This window comes from Vidua chalybeata, chromosome 4 (assembly GCF_026979565.1).
Source record: "Vidua chalybeata isolate OUT-0048 chromosome 4, bVidCha1 merged haplotype, whole genome shotgun sequence".
Classification (NCBI taxonomy): Eukaryota; Metazoa; Chordata; class Aves; order Passeriformes; family Viduidae; genus Vidua; species Vidua chalybeata.
The window spans coordinates 8,655,705-8,669,832 of NC_071533.1; the positions used below are offsets into that span (position 1 = coordinate 8,655,705).

The 14,128-nt window shown below is 58.3% G+C and overlaps 3 protein-coding genes and 1 long non-coding RNA gene across 7 annotated transcripts in view; all 4 read right to left on the reverse strand.

Annotated features, from left to right (window-relative positions):
• Positions 1-1,895, reverse strand: part of WDFY3 (WD repeat and FYVE domain containing 3) — a 150,860-nt gene extending 148,965 nt beyond the window's left edge. For all 4 annotated transcript variants that reach the window (XM_053940307.1, XM_053940305.1, XM_053940306.1 and 1 more), the window contains exon 1: positions 1,831-1,895. The gene's annotated coding sequence lies outside the window, so the exon portion shown is untranslated. The remainder of the gene's footprint in view (positions 1-1,830) is intronic.
• Positions 1,896-5,679: 3,784 nt separating this feature from the next.
• On the reverse strand, positions 5,680-7,901 carry LOC128786622 (uncharacterized). The gene is made up of 3 exons (XR_008430373.1): positions 6,922-7,901; positions 6,467-6,525; positions 5,680-5,853 (listed from the first exon to the last, which is right to left on the reverse strand). It is a non-coding gene; the product is annotated as an uncharacterized LOC128786622 (long non-coding RNA).
• A 9-nt stretch (positions 7,902-7,910) lies between these two features.
• On the reverse strand, positions 7,911-9,650 carry LOC128786844 (uncharacterized). Its single transcript, XM_053940512.1, has 4 exons — positions 9,558-9,650; positions 9,180-9,414; positions 8,907-9,031; positions 7,911-8,744 (listed from the first exon to the last, which is right to left on the reverse strand). Exons 1-4 carry the CDS (start codon positions 9,648-9,650, stop codon positions 8,349-8,351), a joined length of 849 nt encoding a protein of 282 aa, XP_053796487.1. The 3' UTR covers positions 7,911-8,348.
• Positions 9,651-9,698: 48 nt separating this feature from the next.
• On the reverse strand, positions 9,699-13,925 carry LOC128786845 (uncharacterized). The gene is made up of 5 exons (XM_053940513.1): positions 13,868-13,925; positions 13,423-13,547; positions 11,438-11,672; positions 11,165-11,289; positions 9,699-11,002 (listed from the first exon to the last, which is right to left on the reverse strand). The coding sequence occupies exons 1-5, from the start codon at positions 13,923-13,925 to the stop codon at positions 10,607-10,609; spliced, it is 939 nt and encodes a 312-aa protein (XP_053796488.1). The 3' UTR covers positions 9,699-10,606.
• Positions 13,926-14,128: the final 203 nt, after the last annotated feature.

Here is a 14,128-nt window from a genome sequence, read left to right on the forward strand (position 1 = left end):
CCATAAAACCCAAAACATACTACATTTTTATTCAGAGTCTAGCAGCCTAAAACTGCCCAACAAACTAGAAAAACAAATGCATACAGTTCCTAGCAAACACATACCAAACTGAAGAATACTATGCACCATCCTCCAATCTGATATTTGAGGGATTCTTCTACCCAAAACACCTTGTTATCAACAGTGTTGAGTATGCCAGAGCTGGCTCCAATTAAGCTCAACATACCCACACCACATAGTGAGGAGACACCCACTCAGTCCAAACACGGAACAAAGGCACAATGACATGTTAACGTGGACACATTTCCAGGACACAATGCCTGCTCACCTATAACCTAAAAGCAAAGAAAGAGACTTGGCTGGCTTACTGCCACTGACCAGGTCTCACAGCAGGTAAGTTCATATCTTCAAATGCTGTATGTCTACCAAGATTGCACAGGATGAGCGAAATGTTGCAGAAATGCGAGGCCACACAGACTGTACAATTTGTTCACATAGCCTAATTCAAGATACTGCTAGCTTGTCACCAAAATGTGCCAAGGATGCAATCAAGCTGGCTCTCTGCAGAGCCTGACTGGATCCATAGGAGTCTGTGAGCTCAGGAACATCCTACAGCTGTACAGCCATAACTGGGCACAAAGGCATGCACAGGCATCAGGGAGAAACCCAGCTCTGATGAAGAAAAATAACTTCTATTAGCTACAACATGCAAAAATTACTTCTCTTAACAGGAAACCCACCACTTGTTCTTCGTAGTAAAATTTCATGGTCCAATATGTGGACATGCATGGACCTCGACACAAACCTACATTACCAAGAAACCAAAATCCAGTCATTAAAATAAGTCCAGGACTCACAGGTCTACACTGAAATCTTTCAAGTTACTCTAGTTAGCCAAAAAATTTCAGTTAAATCATTCATGAAACTACAGGTTAAAATAAATACATCTAGTCTTTTGAACTTTTTCCATAAGTGTTTTGCTATGCAGGAACAGCTAGAAATTTTAATCTTAATATTTCAAGGTGAACATCACACAAGGTTTCAGTACCCAGCACTACTGATTGGTCTCTCTGCAAACCTCTGCATTTGCGTGGACCACCTCTCAGAACTGCAGGGCGAAAACGACGCTCAAGACAAGGAGCAGGTACTTCATCAACCTCGCAAATCCCTCCAACACCGTGCTGCGAACCCTCCCGGAGCCACGACTCCCCTGTCCCCAGGGACGCACCGGGGCCAAACCTGTCGGGTTCTGTAACTTCAATGTCCCTGCCGCACCGCGGGGTCGACAGCTCAAGGCTGCCGCCAAAATCAGTACCCGCAGGAAAAAATCAAAATATAACGCGGGGAGGGGGGGGGTGAAAGCCGACCCACGGTCTCTGAGCCGCCCAGTGCCCGCGGCGGCCCGGTGCGACCCCCTCCACACTCCCCGCAGGCCTGCCCAGGGCTGGGGCCGGCGGGCCCCTCCCGCACCCCGCCGGGGCTCCGGCGGGAAAGCCGCCCGCCCCAGCCACAACAAAGGCGGCCGAAGCGGCCCAGCGCCCGCGGGGCTTCTTCGCGACCCCCGGGCTTCCCCCGAGGCCCCTCGTCGCCGCGGCCCCGGCACAGCCCCTGCATTGGAGCCGGAGGGGGGGTGCCCACGCAGTGACAATGATCGGCCGCCCCTGCACTTGCGCCGCCGCCCCCTCCTCCAGCCCGGCCCGGCCGCTCGGCATCCCCGGGGAGCGGGGCCTGCGCTCGGGCTGAGGGGGCGCCGGGTCTCCCCGAGCTCGCCGACGTCGCAACAAAGCGGCGGGGCCCGGGGGGCGGTGGGCAGCGCCGACGGGCACTCACCGGGGGGCAGCGAGGTCCCGGAGGTGCCGCTGTGCCGGCCCGGGGAGGGGGCGGCGGGCGGTCCGTCCTTCCTCGCTCTCCTCTCTCCGCTGTGCTCTCTTTCTCCGCGAGCAGGGCTCGACTCGGGGGGTTACGCGGCGCGGCGGCCGCGGCCGGGCGGTGCGGGCCGGGCTGGGAGGACGGCTCCTCCCGGGCGGGCTCCGGCGGGAGGCGCCGCCGCCGCCACTGCTGCACCGTCCGGGCGCCGGGGTCGTCCCGGCCCCATCAAGGCCGGGCCGCGCCGAGGGGGCCGCGGAGGGAGCGGGGCCGCTCCCCGCGGCAGCTGGTGGCCATCTTAGTCCTCCTCCTCCTCGGCGCCGCGTGCCCCCTCCCCGCCCGGCTGCCAGCGCTGCCTCCTCCCTCCGCTCCTCCTCCTCCTCCTCCCACTGCTCCCGGCTGGCTGCGGTCGCTCCCGCGGCCCGGCGAGGCCGCCCGAGGAGGGCCGGTTGGTCCTGGCAGGCCACGGGCCTGCTTTTTAGTTCTGGGGCTTATTACAATTATCTTACTTTTTGGTGGGTTTGGCTTCTCCCCGTTCTCTGATAGAATTCCTACTTCTTTAGCGCTGACCGCCCGTGTCCTCTTCCCCTCTGCCCCGCCGCCACAGGCCTGAGCAGCTGACACGCGAGAAGCCGTCCCGGGATCTGGATGTACGATGAGAAGGGGACTGCGGGTCGATACCGGAGTAAATAACCCACCCTTGAGCTGGGCTTGAGGTGCTTTCCCTTTTGCTCTTTGTCAAGTGTACGTGTAGGGAAAGTCCACTGGATATCCCTAGTGCCGACCACAAAGAGGATTGTATGCCTGTGCTGACCGACCACTCTCATCTGTATGATCCAGATGTTTAAAAAGAATTAGTTACCCTTTTCCTACTTAATCCAGAACTCCTGTTAAAGTCCCAAAGCCGAAGGACTCTTTTTTTGTCTGCGGGACATAACATCGGTTTAGCCTCGCGCTGGGCACACAGTGCAGGGTGTAACTGCAACCCCGAGGCAAGGTTCACACACTTGGACACTCCTGAGGAGCAGTGCAAAGCTGTGTCCACACGTGTGTGACCAGATATCCTTCTGCCTTTTTCCAATCACTTATACACTTACCTCCTCTAAGAAATCAGCTGCTAACAGCCTTCACTCTCTAGCAGTTTTGTTTGGGGTATTTTTTTTTTGTTGTTGTTGTTTACAAAATCCCTTCTGAAGCCTTCATTGAAAAAACAAAATAGCAGTTTGGAGAATCTGGCTGCAGGGGTAAAAGCTGCACTAAACAATGCACAAGCCATCCTAGACCTCTGTTTCATTGGCAAATTATCACAAGCACCAGTAACCAGGACCATCTCCTCTTGCCTGTGCTACAGGGGCTTATCGAAGGAAGCTGTGTACTCTATTGTGCTTCAGGATAAATGAAGTAAACACCATTTATCCATTCTTCTTTCTCTGGCCGTTAGCATCAAACATGTAAATGCACTTAATGTTTTTTCTGGCTGATGTTCTGCTGTTCAGTGGAAATTATCTGGTCCCATTCGGATGGGAAAAAGTGCTTAAAACTTAAAGATGTCTTGAGTGATACTAGCTGTACTTCAGGTCCTAAGAAGCACTCACGGCTGAAGGGAACCCGGAGAGAAATGAGAGCACCCCTACTGCAGACAGCTTGAGAAGGGGAAGGGGTGGGGCGCGGAGCTAAGGGCTACGCAAAGGGAACTGGTCTCCAGGGGAAAGGGCGCAGCCACCAGGGCTACCCAGCCAATGAGGAAACAGGGAAAGGAGAAACCAGGGGAAGTCCACGCAGGAGTGTGTCTTTTCCCTCGAGGAGGACTACTCTATAGTAGTTAGTCACAGCCGTCGCCAGGGCGGAGGACTTGTGAATTGACTGAGAGCAGAGAGTTCATGGGACTTTTCTTGTTTCTTCTGCCTGATTTATAAATAGAGAAGAGAGGCCCAGAGCATGCAGATTTTCTAGATGCAAACCAGAACCTACTTGGATTTCTGTACTGTAAGGCCAGCCCTGAACGGTGCTCATAAAGATTAATTAATTAAGATAGCCAAATATTTTTAAGTAGGAAACGTCTCAAAGATTTTAGAAGGCTTAAAATTAAGAAAAATTCCTAAGACTGAAAGAGTTAATGGGATTTTTCAGCCCATCAGTGAAAAAATGTCTTCTTGTGGAGGAAATCAGAGGTGGGGTGCTCCTGCCCTTGGGTATCACTGAGTGACTCCACCTCAGGAAGCTTTATCTGGGCTGCTTTGGGCCATCACACTTCCAGCTGCTGCTTCCCCTGCAGCCTCCCATCCTTTCCCTGATGTTTTCTGTGGAACTCAGCACCTCTGGCACTTTCTCTGTTTAACTCTCCCCGTAGAGACCAGCAGTGAGTGAAGTAAACACTGTGCTCTTGTTTGCAGTATGCAGGAAAGCCAGAGAAAGGCTCAAGTCCTGGCATCCTTCAGGAAGGCTGTTCGGTGCAAAACTGGGAGCACAAAAACACTCCAGGAAATATGGCTTTGGTAATGCCTGAAACTTCCCTCATTTTGGGAGTCTCTAGCTATTAGAGCTCTGCTAAGGATGATCTCTCTCCAGCTTTACCCCTGCAATTACAGGGTGTGCAGTTTGCCAGGCAGTTTTAAGATGAAAAAAATGGCCTGAAGGAGGGCTCTGGCAGCTGGATGCAAACTGGAGCAGGCCTGAGCCTATACCTAAGTACCCAGGGGTGAAGGATGCCAGGATGATGAAGGTAGTATTCAGTTTTCTCCTCCCACCTCACATTTTGCAACATACGGATTTTGACTGGATCTACCCAAACAGTTTTATCAGCAGGTTGCTCCTCAAATTCTGACTAACCTCCACATGACATTGAAACAGGTTTGGTTTTATACCAGTACTGCCACTCTTCACTTAGCTTATGACATGGCATGAACACCAACTAGAAACCTAAACATCAGCACAGAGAGCTCACAGGTGTGTTGATTTCTTTTTGCTTTATTTTTGGGTCATATGCTCCTACAGGTGGCCTCTAGGAAGAAGATGTAGTTTTAATAAGAAAAGTCTGGGTGTGTTATGGAATGCACCTAAACTTGTGAACACTCTTTTTTCATTGTATATTGCCAGTTGCTCTAATGCTTTTTCCTGCTTGTATTATGCCACTGAAATCTTCAGAAAATAAAGCAATTTCTGAAGCTAATGCAATTTTCTGAGGCAATAACATCATTGTTTTCATGATGCACCCACAAATCATTCCCCGACACACTCCATGTTTCAAACTGAAATTTAACATATGCAAGTGTTTGGGGCCGTGCTACCTTTGAATTATGCTTCTGTGCTTACTGTTCTAAGAGGATTTTATTTCTATATGCTCTGCTATCTCAGACTACACACATGACAAGAGCAAATATCTCCAAGTTTTGAGAGTTCTCAGAAAAGAACTTTATTCTTGAGAAAATTATTGGGCAGTTCTTATTAAATCCTACTTAGATCTAATTGTACACTAAAGTTCTGTAATAATTCATTTCCCCATTCAGACCTGAAAGGCAACTGTAAAACAAAATTGTTGGTGGTGGCCTGGGGATTCAACTCTAGGTCCACAATCAAGGAGAAAAACACCTGTACCTATTCCAAGTGAAATCTTCCAAGTCCCTGACACACCAAATGTTAAGAAGCCATCTTGTTTTTCCACTGTGTTCTACTCTAAGTGTGACATGGAAAACTTACTATGCACTCATAGATGTGAAAACCAGCTTCAAATAATGCAGCACTGATGCTATGTGCACCAAAACGAATATATGATTCCAAAGATGACAAAAACCACAGGTATTTAGGTTTAGCAGTTTTAATTTAGGCACAAAGAAATGCATTGTTGGAAGGAATGGGGCTTACCTTGTTTCTCACTTAAATGATCCAGGTTTGAAATATTATCAGAGTACTTCTGTATTAAAAAAGAAAAAGTCTTCATACAGTGCGGTACCCTTCCAAACAGAGTATCCAAAAAGAAAGGAAAGTTATCTGAAAAGGGAGAGAGGGGAAGGGAGGGGGAAGACTTATTTTATTTGCAGCAGAGTGCACTTGTGCCTGCCTTTAAACAGCTTCACTTTGACCCAACCTAAAACCCCACTGCATTTGCTTTTCCAGTGTCTCTAGTCCCCATCTTCTATTCTCTTTGGCAGTTAGGGCACCTCACCAGCAAGAGGAGGAGACCTCAAGGCAGTCTCAGTGCCTGTATTTGGGGACTCAGACCTTCACCTTTCAGAATTCGACTTTTTGGAAAAAAATCAACTGAATTTTCAACCGAGCATTTGTAATAGGATGAGAAACACAAGCAGGAGGAGGAGAGTCTCCTGCATAAATGAAACACAGGAAATTGACCCCACAAGAAAAGAGAAATCAATGAGAAAAAGTGATGGTGAAATTTCTCCGAATTAATCATGCGAAAGAAGAAGCTGCTGTATGGATGGAAGATAAAATAAAAGAAAACATGAAAAATTTTCAGCTCCCATTAAGTTTGAACTGCCAGAAACTTCCTCGCTCTGCAATTACAAACTGGACTTTGGGGCTTCAAATGTATATTTAGAAACTGGAAAATGCTGTACATATCCTGTCGGCAATGATATCTTCTCACCTGCCCATAAAGGTATCCTTCGAAAACTCAAAACGGTGACTGGAAAGGCCGGAATGATCCTCGAATATTAACAGCAGAAAACACAATCACGTTAGACAATTCTTCTTTCTATTTGTGAGAGTGTTAGAATCTGACATAAGCTCCAGGCCCCACACAAGAAGAACAATGAAAACAAAAACATCCATTTTACCGTAAATATTTCTGAAAAATTCTACTTACACTTTGCCAGTTATAATCACAGTGTGCTTCAGAAAGCTAAAAATGAAAATAAAATCACTTTTGCATATGTAAGTTGTTCTCCCATGGCTTCTACCAATGGACGAGGTCACAATCAGGCCTGAGGAGCTTCAGCTCCCAAAGGGAATGCCACCCAACAGCCCCACAGCGAGATCCTCCTGCCACCACCCACACAGCCCCCCAGCTGCCCAAAAGCCTCCAAGTTCAGCTTGACTCACCATCGCGACGTCCGGCACAGTCCCACGCCGTGCTGGGAGCCGGGCCCTCTGGGCAAACCAAGCTGGGCACGCAGAGCAGCGGCCAAGAGGCTGCACCCCTGCTTACAGGGAGCTCAAGCCGCTGCCTGGACTGCAAAGTGCCCGGGACCCCAGAGCACTGGCCCCGACTTACGGGGCGGCTCTGGTCCCCAAGGCCTAAGCAGGCTCCTTCTCTCCAAGTCCGGCGCCATCCCCACTAACGGGGCGGGCGCCCCACGCAGGCTGCCAGCTGAAGGGAGCACAAAGGCCCCCAGACCCGCAGCCTGCTTACAGGCCGGTGCACACGCAGGGAGCCACCGAGCTCGGCCTTCCCCCAAGGCAACAGGAAGCAGACTCTACAGTCAGGCAGTCCAGCTCACGGCCTAAAGCCGAGGCGCCCGAGGGGCCGCGAGCCCGGCCCCGAGGACAGGGAGGGCACGCGCCTGGCCCCATGACTCCTGGCCCCACGCCTCTGAAAGACCGGGGCCAGGGGTACCCGCCTGATTACAGGGGGTCCCTCCAACCGCCCGCCGAGGCCAGGGGACGCACACAACCCCGCTTACGGGGCCGCCCCCCGCAGCCCGGCACCCCCCAACAAGCACCGCGGAGCACAGGCTCCGGCCTGCGCCCCACTTAGGGGCAGGCCGGAGCCCGGCCGCAGCGCAGCACGGCAGCACAGCCGCCTGCAGGAGCCCCGGGAGCCTCCTCAACAAGGCCGCCAGGGAGGTGGCACCGGCCCAAAGCAGCGCCAAAGGCGGGAGCGCGCCCTGCGGCACAGCACTTCTTCAACCTGACCCCTGGCAAGGGCCCGGGAGCGCTGCTTCCTGTCACCTGGCTAAAGGAGCCTCCCCAGCCCTGCTTACAGGGACCCGGGTGGGGCTGCTCCTGGGGACAAAAGGGCGCTGCAAGGTCCCGACACCTGCCCCGAGTACAGGGCCGGCGCGCCGGCAGCTCACCGGCACGAGCCAGGCCCTGGCTACAGGCGGGTCACGGTGCCCCCGCTGCCGCTAAGCGGCTTCGCGCCCTCCTCAGAAAGCAGGGCCAAGGCCGGACACTTTCTCCACCCGTGCATTTTGGCCACCCGCCTGTGGCTGCACAGAGCTCCTCTCTCCCACCTGGGAAAGTCTAAGCTACGCTGCTCTATTTCTAAAGGGGGGGGCTAAAGCACAAGCACACTTCCTCACTCACACCAACTAAGGGCAAGACAGGGGACGGGGAGACAGTCCCACAAGTGGGAGCAAGTTCCGTGCAGCCAACCTGCTCTAGGGAGCCATTGCTAATGCTGAGCGGGAGAGGAAAGCATCAGACCTGCCCCTGCACTCCAAGGAGGCCACAGGGGCCGCGAGGCCCTGAGGCGCTTCAGGGCTGGCACAGGGACACGGGCTGTGACGCGCCCCGAGTACAGGGGGTCACGCCGGCCAGGGGCCGGCAGCAGGCAGAAAGCTGCCGGGGCTGGGGAAAAGCCCTGCCCTGCTTACAGGGTAGCTGGGCTGGGGGCCGGGAGAGCTCTGTTTCTCCTCTGTTTCAGCTGCGGAGACAGGGGCTCTCACCCTCCTTACAGGGTTGCCCCTCTCTCCGCGCAGCCAAAGGAGCACAAGGGCAAAAGGCCAACCACAGCAAAGACCCAGCCCTGCACACAGGGAGGTCGCCCAGCGCAAAGCCAGCCGCGGCACCCTGAAGGTGCCCTGGCCTGGAAAAGCCCTTTGCCCAGAGGGCCCCTCTTCAGCTCCAAGCTCGCTCTTGCCTCGCCGTTCCACGCTTGAGCTCCAAGACGCTGCCGCTCTTGCCTCGTCGTCCCACGGCTTCTGCCAATGGACCATGACACGCTCAGGCCTCAGAAGCTCCACACCCGGCGCCTGAAGGGAACCGCGACCGCACAGCTCCACGGGGACAACCTCAAGCAGCCACCCCCAGATCCCCGGGCTGCCCACAAGCCTCCAACTTCAGTTCCAAGCTGCTGCTCTTACCTTGCTGTTCCACTCCTGAGCTCGAAGACGCCGCTCCTCCAAGCTCGCTCTTGCCTCGCCCTTCCGCTCTTGAGCTCCAAGACGCCGCTCCTCCAGCTGGCTCTTGCCTCGCCGTCCCACGGCTTCTGCAAACGTTGGTGAGGTCACAATCAGGCCTGAGGAGCTTCAGCTCCCAAAGGGAATGCCACCCAACAGCCCCACAGCGAGATCCTCCTGCCACCACCCACACAGCCCCCCAGCTGCCCAAAAGCCTCCAAGTTCAGCTTGACTCACCATCGCGACGTCCGGCACAGTCCCACGCCGTGCTGGGAGCCGGGCCCTCTGGGCAAACCAAGCTGGGCACGCAGAGCAGCGGCCAAGAGGCTGCACCCCTGCTTACAGGGAGCTCAAGCCGCTGCCTGGACTGCAAAGTGCCCGGGACCCCAGAGCACTGGCCCCGACTTACGGGGCGGCTCTGGTCCCCAAGGCCTAAGCAGGCTCCTTCTCTCCAAGTCCGGCGCCATCCCCACTAACGGGGCGGGCGCCCCACGCAGGCTGCCAGCTGAAGGGAGCACAAAGGCCCCCAGACCCGCAGCCTGCTTACAGGCCGGTGCACACGCAGGGAGCCACCGAGCTCGGCCTTCCCCCAAGGCAACAGGAAGCAGACTCTACAGTCAGGCAGTCCAGCTCACGGCCTAAAGCCGAGGCGCCCGAGGGGCCGCGAGCCCGGCCCCGAGGACAGGGAGGGCACGCGCCTGGCCCCATGACTCCTGGCCCCACGCCTCTGAAAGACCGGGGCCAGGGGTACCCGCCTGATTACAGGGGGTCCCTCCAACCGCCCGCCGAGGCCAGGGGACGCACACAACCCCGCTTACGGGGCCGCCCCCCGCAGCCCGGCACCCCCCAACAAGCACCGCGGAGCACAGGCTCCGGCCTGCGCCCCACTTAGGGGCAGGCCGGAGCCCGGCCGCAGCGCAGCACGGCAGCACAGCCGCCTGCAGGAGCCCCGGGAGCCTCCTCAACAAGGCCGCCAGGGAGGTGGCACCGGCCCAAAGCAGCGCCAAAGGCGGGAGCGCGCCCTGCGGCACAGCACTTCTTCAACCTGACCCCTGGCAAGGGCCCGGGAGCGCTGCTTCCTGTCACCTGGCTAAAGGAGCCTCCCCAGCCCTGCTTACAGGGACCCGGGTGGGGCTGCTCCTGGGGACAAAAGGGCGCTGCAAGGTCCCGACACCTGCCCCGAGTACAGGGCCGGCGCGCCGGCAGCTCACCGGCACGACCCAGGCCCTGGCTACAGGCGGGTCACGGTGCCCCCGCTGCCGCTAAGCGGCTTCGCGCCCTCCTCAGAAAGCAGGGCCAAGGCCGGACACTTTCTCCACCCGTGCATTTTGGCCACCCGCCTGTGGCTGCACAGAGCTCCTCTCTCCCACCTGGGAAAGTCTAAGCTACGCTGCTCTATTTCTAAAGCGGGGGGCTAAAGCACAAGCACACTTCCTCACTCACACCAACTAAGGGCAAGACAGGGGACGGGGAGACAGTCCCACAAGTGGGAGCAAGTTCCGTGCAGCCAACCTGCTCTAGGGAGCCATTGCTAATGCTGAGCGGGAGAGGAAAGCATCAGACCTGCCCCTGCACTCCAAGGAGGCCACAGGGGCCGCGAGGCCCTGAGGCGCTTCAGGGCTGGCACAGGGACACGGGCTGTGACGCGCCCCGAGTACAGGGGGTCACGCCGGCCAGGGGCCGGCAGCAGGCAGAAAGCTGCCGGGGCTGGGGAAAAGCCCTGCCCTGCTTACAGGGTAGCTGGGCTGGGGGCCGGGAGAGCTCTGTTTCTCCTCTGTTTCAGCTGCGGAGACAGGGGCTCTCACCCTCCTTACAGGGTTGCCCCTCTCTCCGCGCAGCCAAAGGAGCACAAGGGCAAAAGGCCAACCACAGCAAAGACCCAGCCCTGCACACAGGGAGGTCGCCCAGCGCAAAGCCAGCCGCGGCACCCTGAAGGTGCCCTGGCCTGGAAAAGCCCTTTGCCCAGAGGGCCCCTCTTCAGCTCCAAGCTCGCTCTTGCCTCGCCGTTCCACGCTTGAGCTCCAAGACGCTGCCGCTCTTGCCTCGTCGTCCCACGGCTTCTGCCAATGGACCATGACACGCTCAGGCCTCAGAAGCTCCACACCCGGCGCCTGAAGGGAACCGCGACCGCACAGCTCCACGGGGACAACCTCAAGCAGCCACCCCCAGATCCCCGGGCTGCCCACAAGCCTCCAACTTCAGTTCCAAGCTGCTGCTCTTACCTTGCTGTTCCACTCCTGAGCTCGAAGACGCCGCTCCTCCAAGCTCGCTCTTGCCTCGCCCTTCCGCTCTTGAGCTCCAAGACGCCGCTCCTCCAGCTGGCTCTTGCCTCGCCGTCCCACGGCTTCTGCAAACGTTGATGAGGTCACAATCAGGCCTGAGGAGCTTCAGCTCCCAAAGGGAATGCCACCCAACAGCCCCACAGCGAGATCCTCCTGCCACCACCCACACAGCCCCCCAGCTGCCCAAAAGCCTCCAAGTTCAGCTTGACTCACCATCGCGACGTCCGGCACAGTCCCACGCCGTGCTGGGAGCCGGGCCCTCTGGGCAAACCAAGCTGGGCACGCAGAGCAGCGGCCAAGAGGCTGCACCCCTGCTTACAGGGAGCTCAAGCCGCTGCCTGGACTGCAAAGTGCCCGGGACCCCAGAGCACTGGCCCCGACTTACGGGGCGGCTCTGGTCCCCAAGGCCTAAGCAGGCTCCTTCTCTCCAAGTCCGGCGCCATCCCCACTAACGGGGCGGGCGCCCCACGCAGGCTGCCAGCTGAAGGGAGCACAAAGGCCCCCAGACCCGCAGCCTGCTTACAGGCCGGTGCACACGCAGGGAGCCACCGAGCTCGGCCTTCCCCCAAGGCAACAGGAAGCAGACTCTACAGTCAGGCAGTCCAGCTCACGGCCTAAAGCCGAGGCGCCCGAGGGGCCGCGAGCCCGGCCCCGAGGACAGGGAGGGCACGCGCCTGGCCCCATGACTCCTGGCCCCACGCCTCTGAAAGACCGGGGCCAGGGGTACCCGCCTGATTACAGGGGGTCCCTCCAACCGCCCGCCGAGGCCAGGGGACGCACACAACCCCGCTTACGGGGCCGCCCCCCGCAGCCCGGCACCCCCCAACAAGCACCGCGGAGCACAGGCTCCGGCCTGCGCCCCACTTAGGGGCAGGCCGGAGCCCGGCCGCAGCGCAGCACGGCAGCACAGCCGCCTGCAGGAGCCCCGGGAGCCTCCTCAACAAGGCCGCCAGGGAGGTGGCACCGGCCCAAAGCAGCGCCAAAGGCGGGAGCGCGCCCTGCGGCACAGCACTTCTTCAACCTGACCCCTGGCAAGGGCCCGGGAGCGCTGCTTCCTGTCACCTGGCTAAAGGAGCCTCCCCAGCCCTGCTTACAGGGACCCGGGTGGGGCTGCTCCTGGGGACAAAAGGGCGCTGCAAGGTCCCGACACCTGCCCCGAGTACAGGGCCGGCGCGCCGGCAGCTCACCGGCGCGACCCAGGCCCTGGCTACAGGCGGGTCACGGTGCCCCCGCTGCCGCTAAGCGGCTTCGCGCCCTCCTCAGAAAGCAGGGCCAAGGCCGGACACTTTCTCCACCCGTGCATTTTGGCCACCCGCCTGTGGCTGCACAGAGCTCCTCTCTCCCACCTGGGAAAGTCTAAGCTACGCTGCTCTATTTCTAAAGCGGGGGGCTAAAGCACAAGCACACTTCCTCACTCACACCAACTAAGGGCAAGACAGGGGACGGGGAGACAGTCCCACAAGTGGGAGCAAGTTCCGTGCAGCCAACCTGCTCTAGGGAGCCATTGCTAATGCTGAGCGGGAGAGGAAAGCATCAGACCTGCCCCTGCACTCCAAGGAGGCCACAGGGGCCGCGAGGCCCTGAGGCGCTTCAGGGCTGGCACAGGGACACGGGCTGTGACGCGCCCCGAGTACAGGGGGTCACGCCGGCCAGGGGCCGGCAGCAGGCAGAAAGCTGCCGGGGCTGGGGAAAAGCCCTGCCCTGCTTACAGGGTAGCTGGGCTGGGGGCCGGGAGAGCTCTGTTTCTCCTCTGTTTCAGCTGCGGAGACAGGGGCTCTCACCCTCCTTACAGGGTTGCCCCTCTCTCCGCGCAGCCAAAGGAGCACAAGGGCAAAAGGCCAACCACAGCAAAGACCCAGCCCTGCACACAGGGAGGTCGCCCAGCGCAAAGCCAGCCGCGGCACCCTGAAGGTGCCCTGGCCTGGAAAAGCCCTTTGCCCAGAGGGCCCCTCTTCAGCTCCAAGCTCGCTCTTGCCTCGCCGTTCCACGCTTGAGCTCCAAGACGCTGCCGCTCTTGCCTCGTCGTCCCACGGCTTCTGCCAATGGACCATGACACGCTCAGGCCTCAGAAGCTCCACACCCGGCGCCTGAAGGGAACCGCGACCGCACAGCTCCACGGGGACAACCTCAAGCAGCCACCCCCAGATCCCCGGGCTGCCCACAAGCCTCCAACTTCAGTTCCAAGCTGCTGCTCTTACCTTGCTGTTCCACTCCTGAGCTCGAAGACGCCGCTCCTCCAAGCTCGCTCTTGCCTCGCCCTTCCGCTCTTGAGCTCCAAGACGCCGCTCCTCCAGCTGGCTCTTGCCTCGCCGTCCCACGGCTTCTGCAAACGTTGGTGAGGTCACAATCAGGCCTGAGGAGCTTCAGCTCCCAAAGGGAATGCCACCCAACAGCCCCACAGCGAGATCCTCCTGCCACCACCCACACAGCCCCCCAGCTGCCCAAAAGCCTCCAAGTTCAGCTTGACTCACCATCGCGACGTCCGGCACAGTCCCACGCCGTGCTGGGAGCCGGGCCCTCTGGGCAAACCAAGCTGGGCACGCAGAGCAGCGGCCAAGAGGCTGCACCCCTGCTTACAGGGAGCTCAAGCCGCTGCCTGGACTGCAAAGTGCCCGGGACCCCAGAGCACTGGCCCCGACTTACGGGGCGGCTCTGGTCCCCAAGGCCTAAGCAGGCTCCTTCTCTCCAAGTCCGGCGCCATCCCCACTAACGGGGCGGGCGCCCCACGCAGGCTGCCAGCTGAAGGGAGCACAAAGGCCCCCAGACCCGCAGCCTGCTTACAGGCCGGTGCACACGCAGGGAGCCACCGAGCTCGGCCTTCCCCCAAGGCAACAGGAAGCAGACTCTACAGTCAGGCAGTCCAGCTCACGGCCTAAAGCCGAGGCGCCCGAGGGGCCGCGAGCC

Coding starts and splice junctions, on each gene's coding strand:
- LOC128786844 (XM_053940512.1), bottom strand. CDS start 9,650: ATGGGGCCAGGCGCGTGCCCTCCCTGTCCTCGGGGCCGGGCTCGCGGC. Junction 9,415..9,557: donor GTGAGCTGGACTGCCTGACT/GTAGAGTCTGCT, acceptor CCGCCCCGTTAG/TGGGGATGGCGCCGGACTTG. Junction 9,032..9,179: donor CTGTGCCGGACGTCGCGATG/GTGAGTCAAGCT, acceptor CAACGTTTGCAG/AAGCCGTGGGACGGCGAGGC.
- LOC128786845 (XM_053940513.1), bottom strand. CDS start 13,925: ATGGCGCCGGACTTGGAGAGAAGGAGCCTGCTTAGGCCTTGGGGACCA. Junction 13,548..13,867: donor TTGGGGACCAGAGCCGCCCC/GTAAGTCGGGGC, acceptor CAACGTTTGCAG/AAGCCGTGGGACGGCGAGGC. Junction 11,003..11,164: donor CTCAGGAGTGGAACAGCAAG/GTAAGAGCAGCA, acceptor GTCCATTGGCAG/AAGCCGTGGGACGACGAGGC.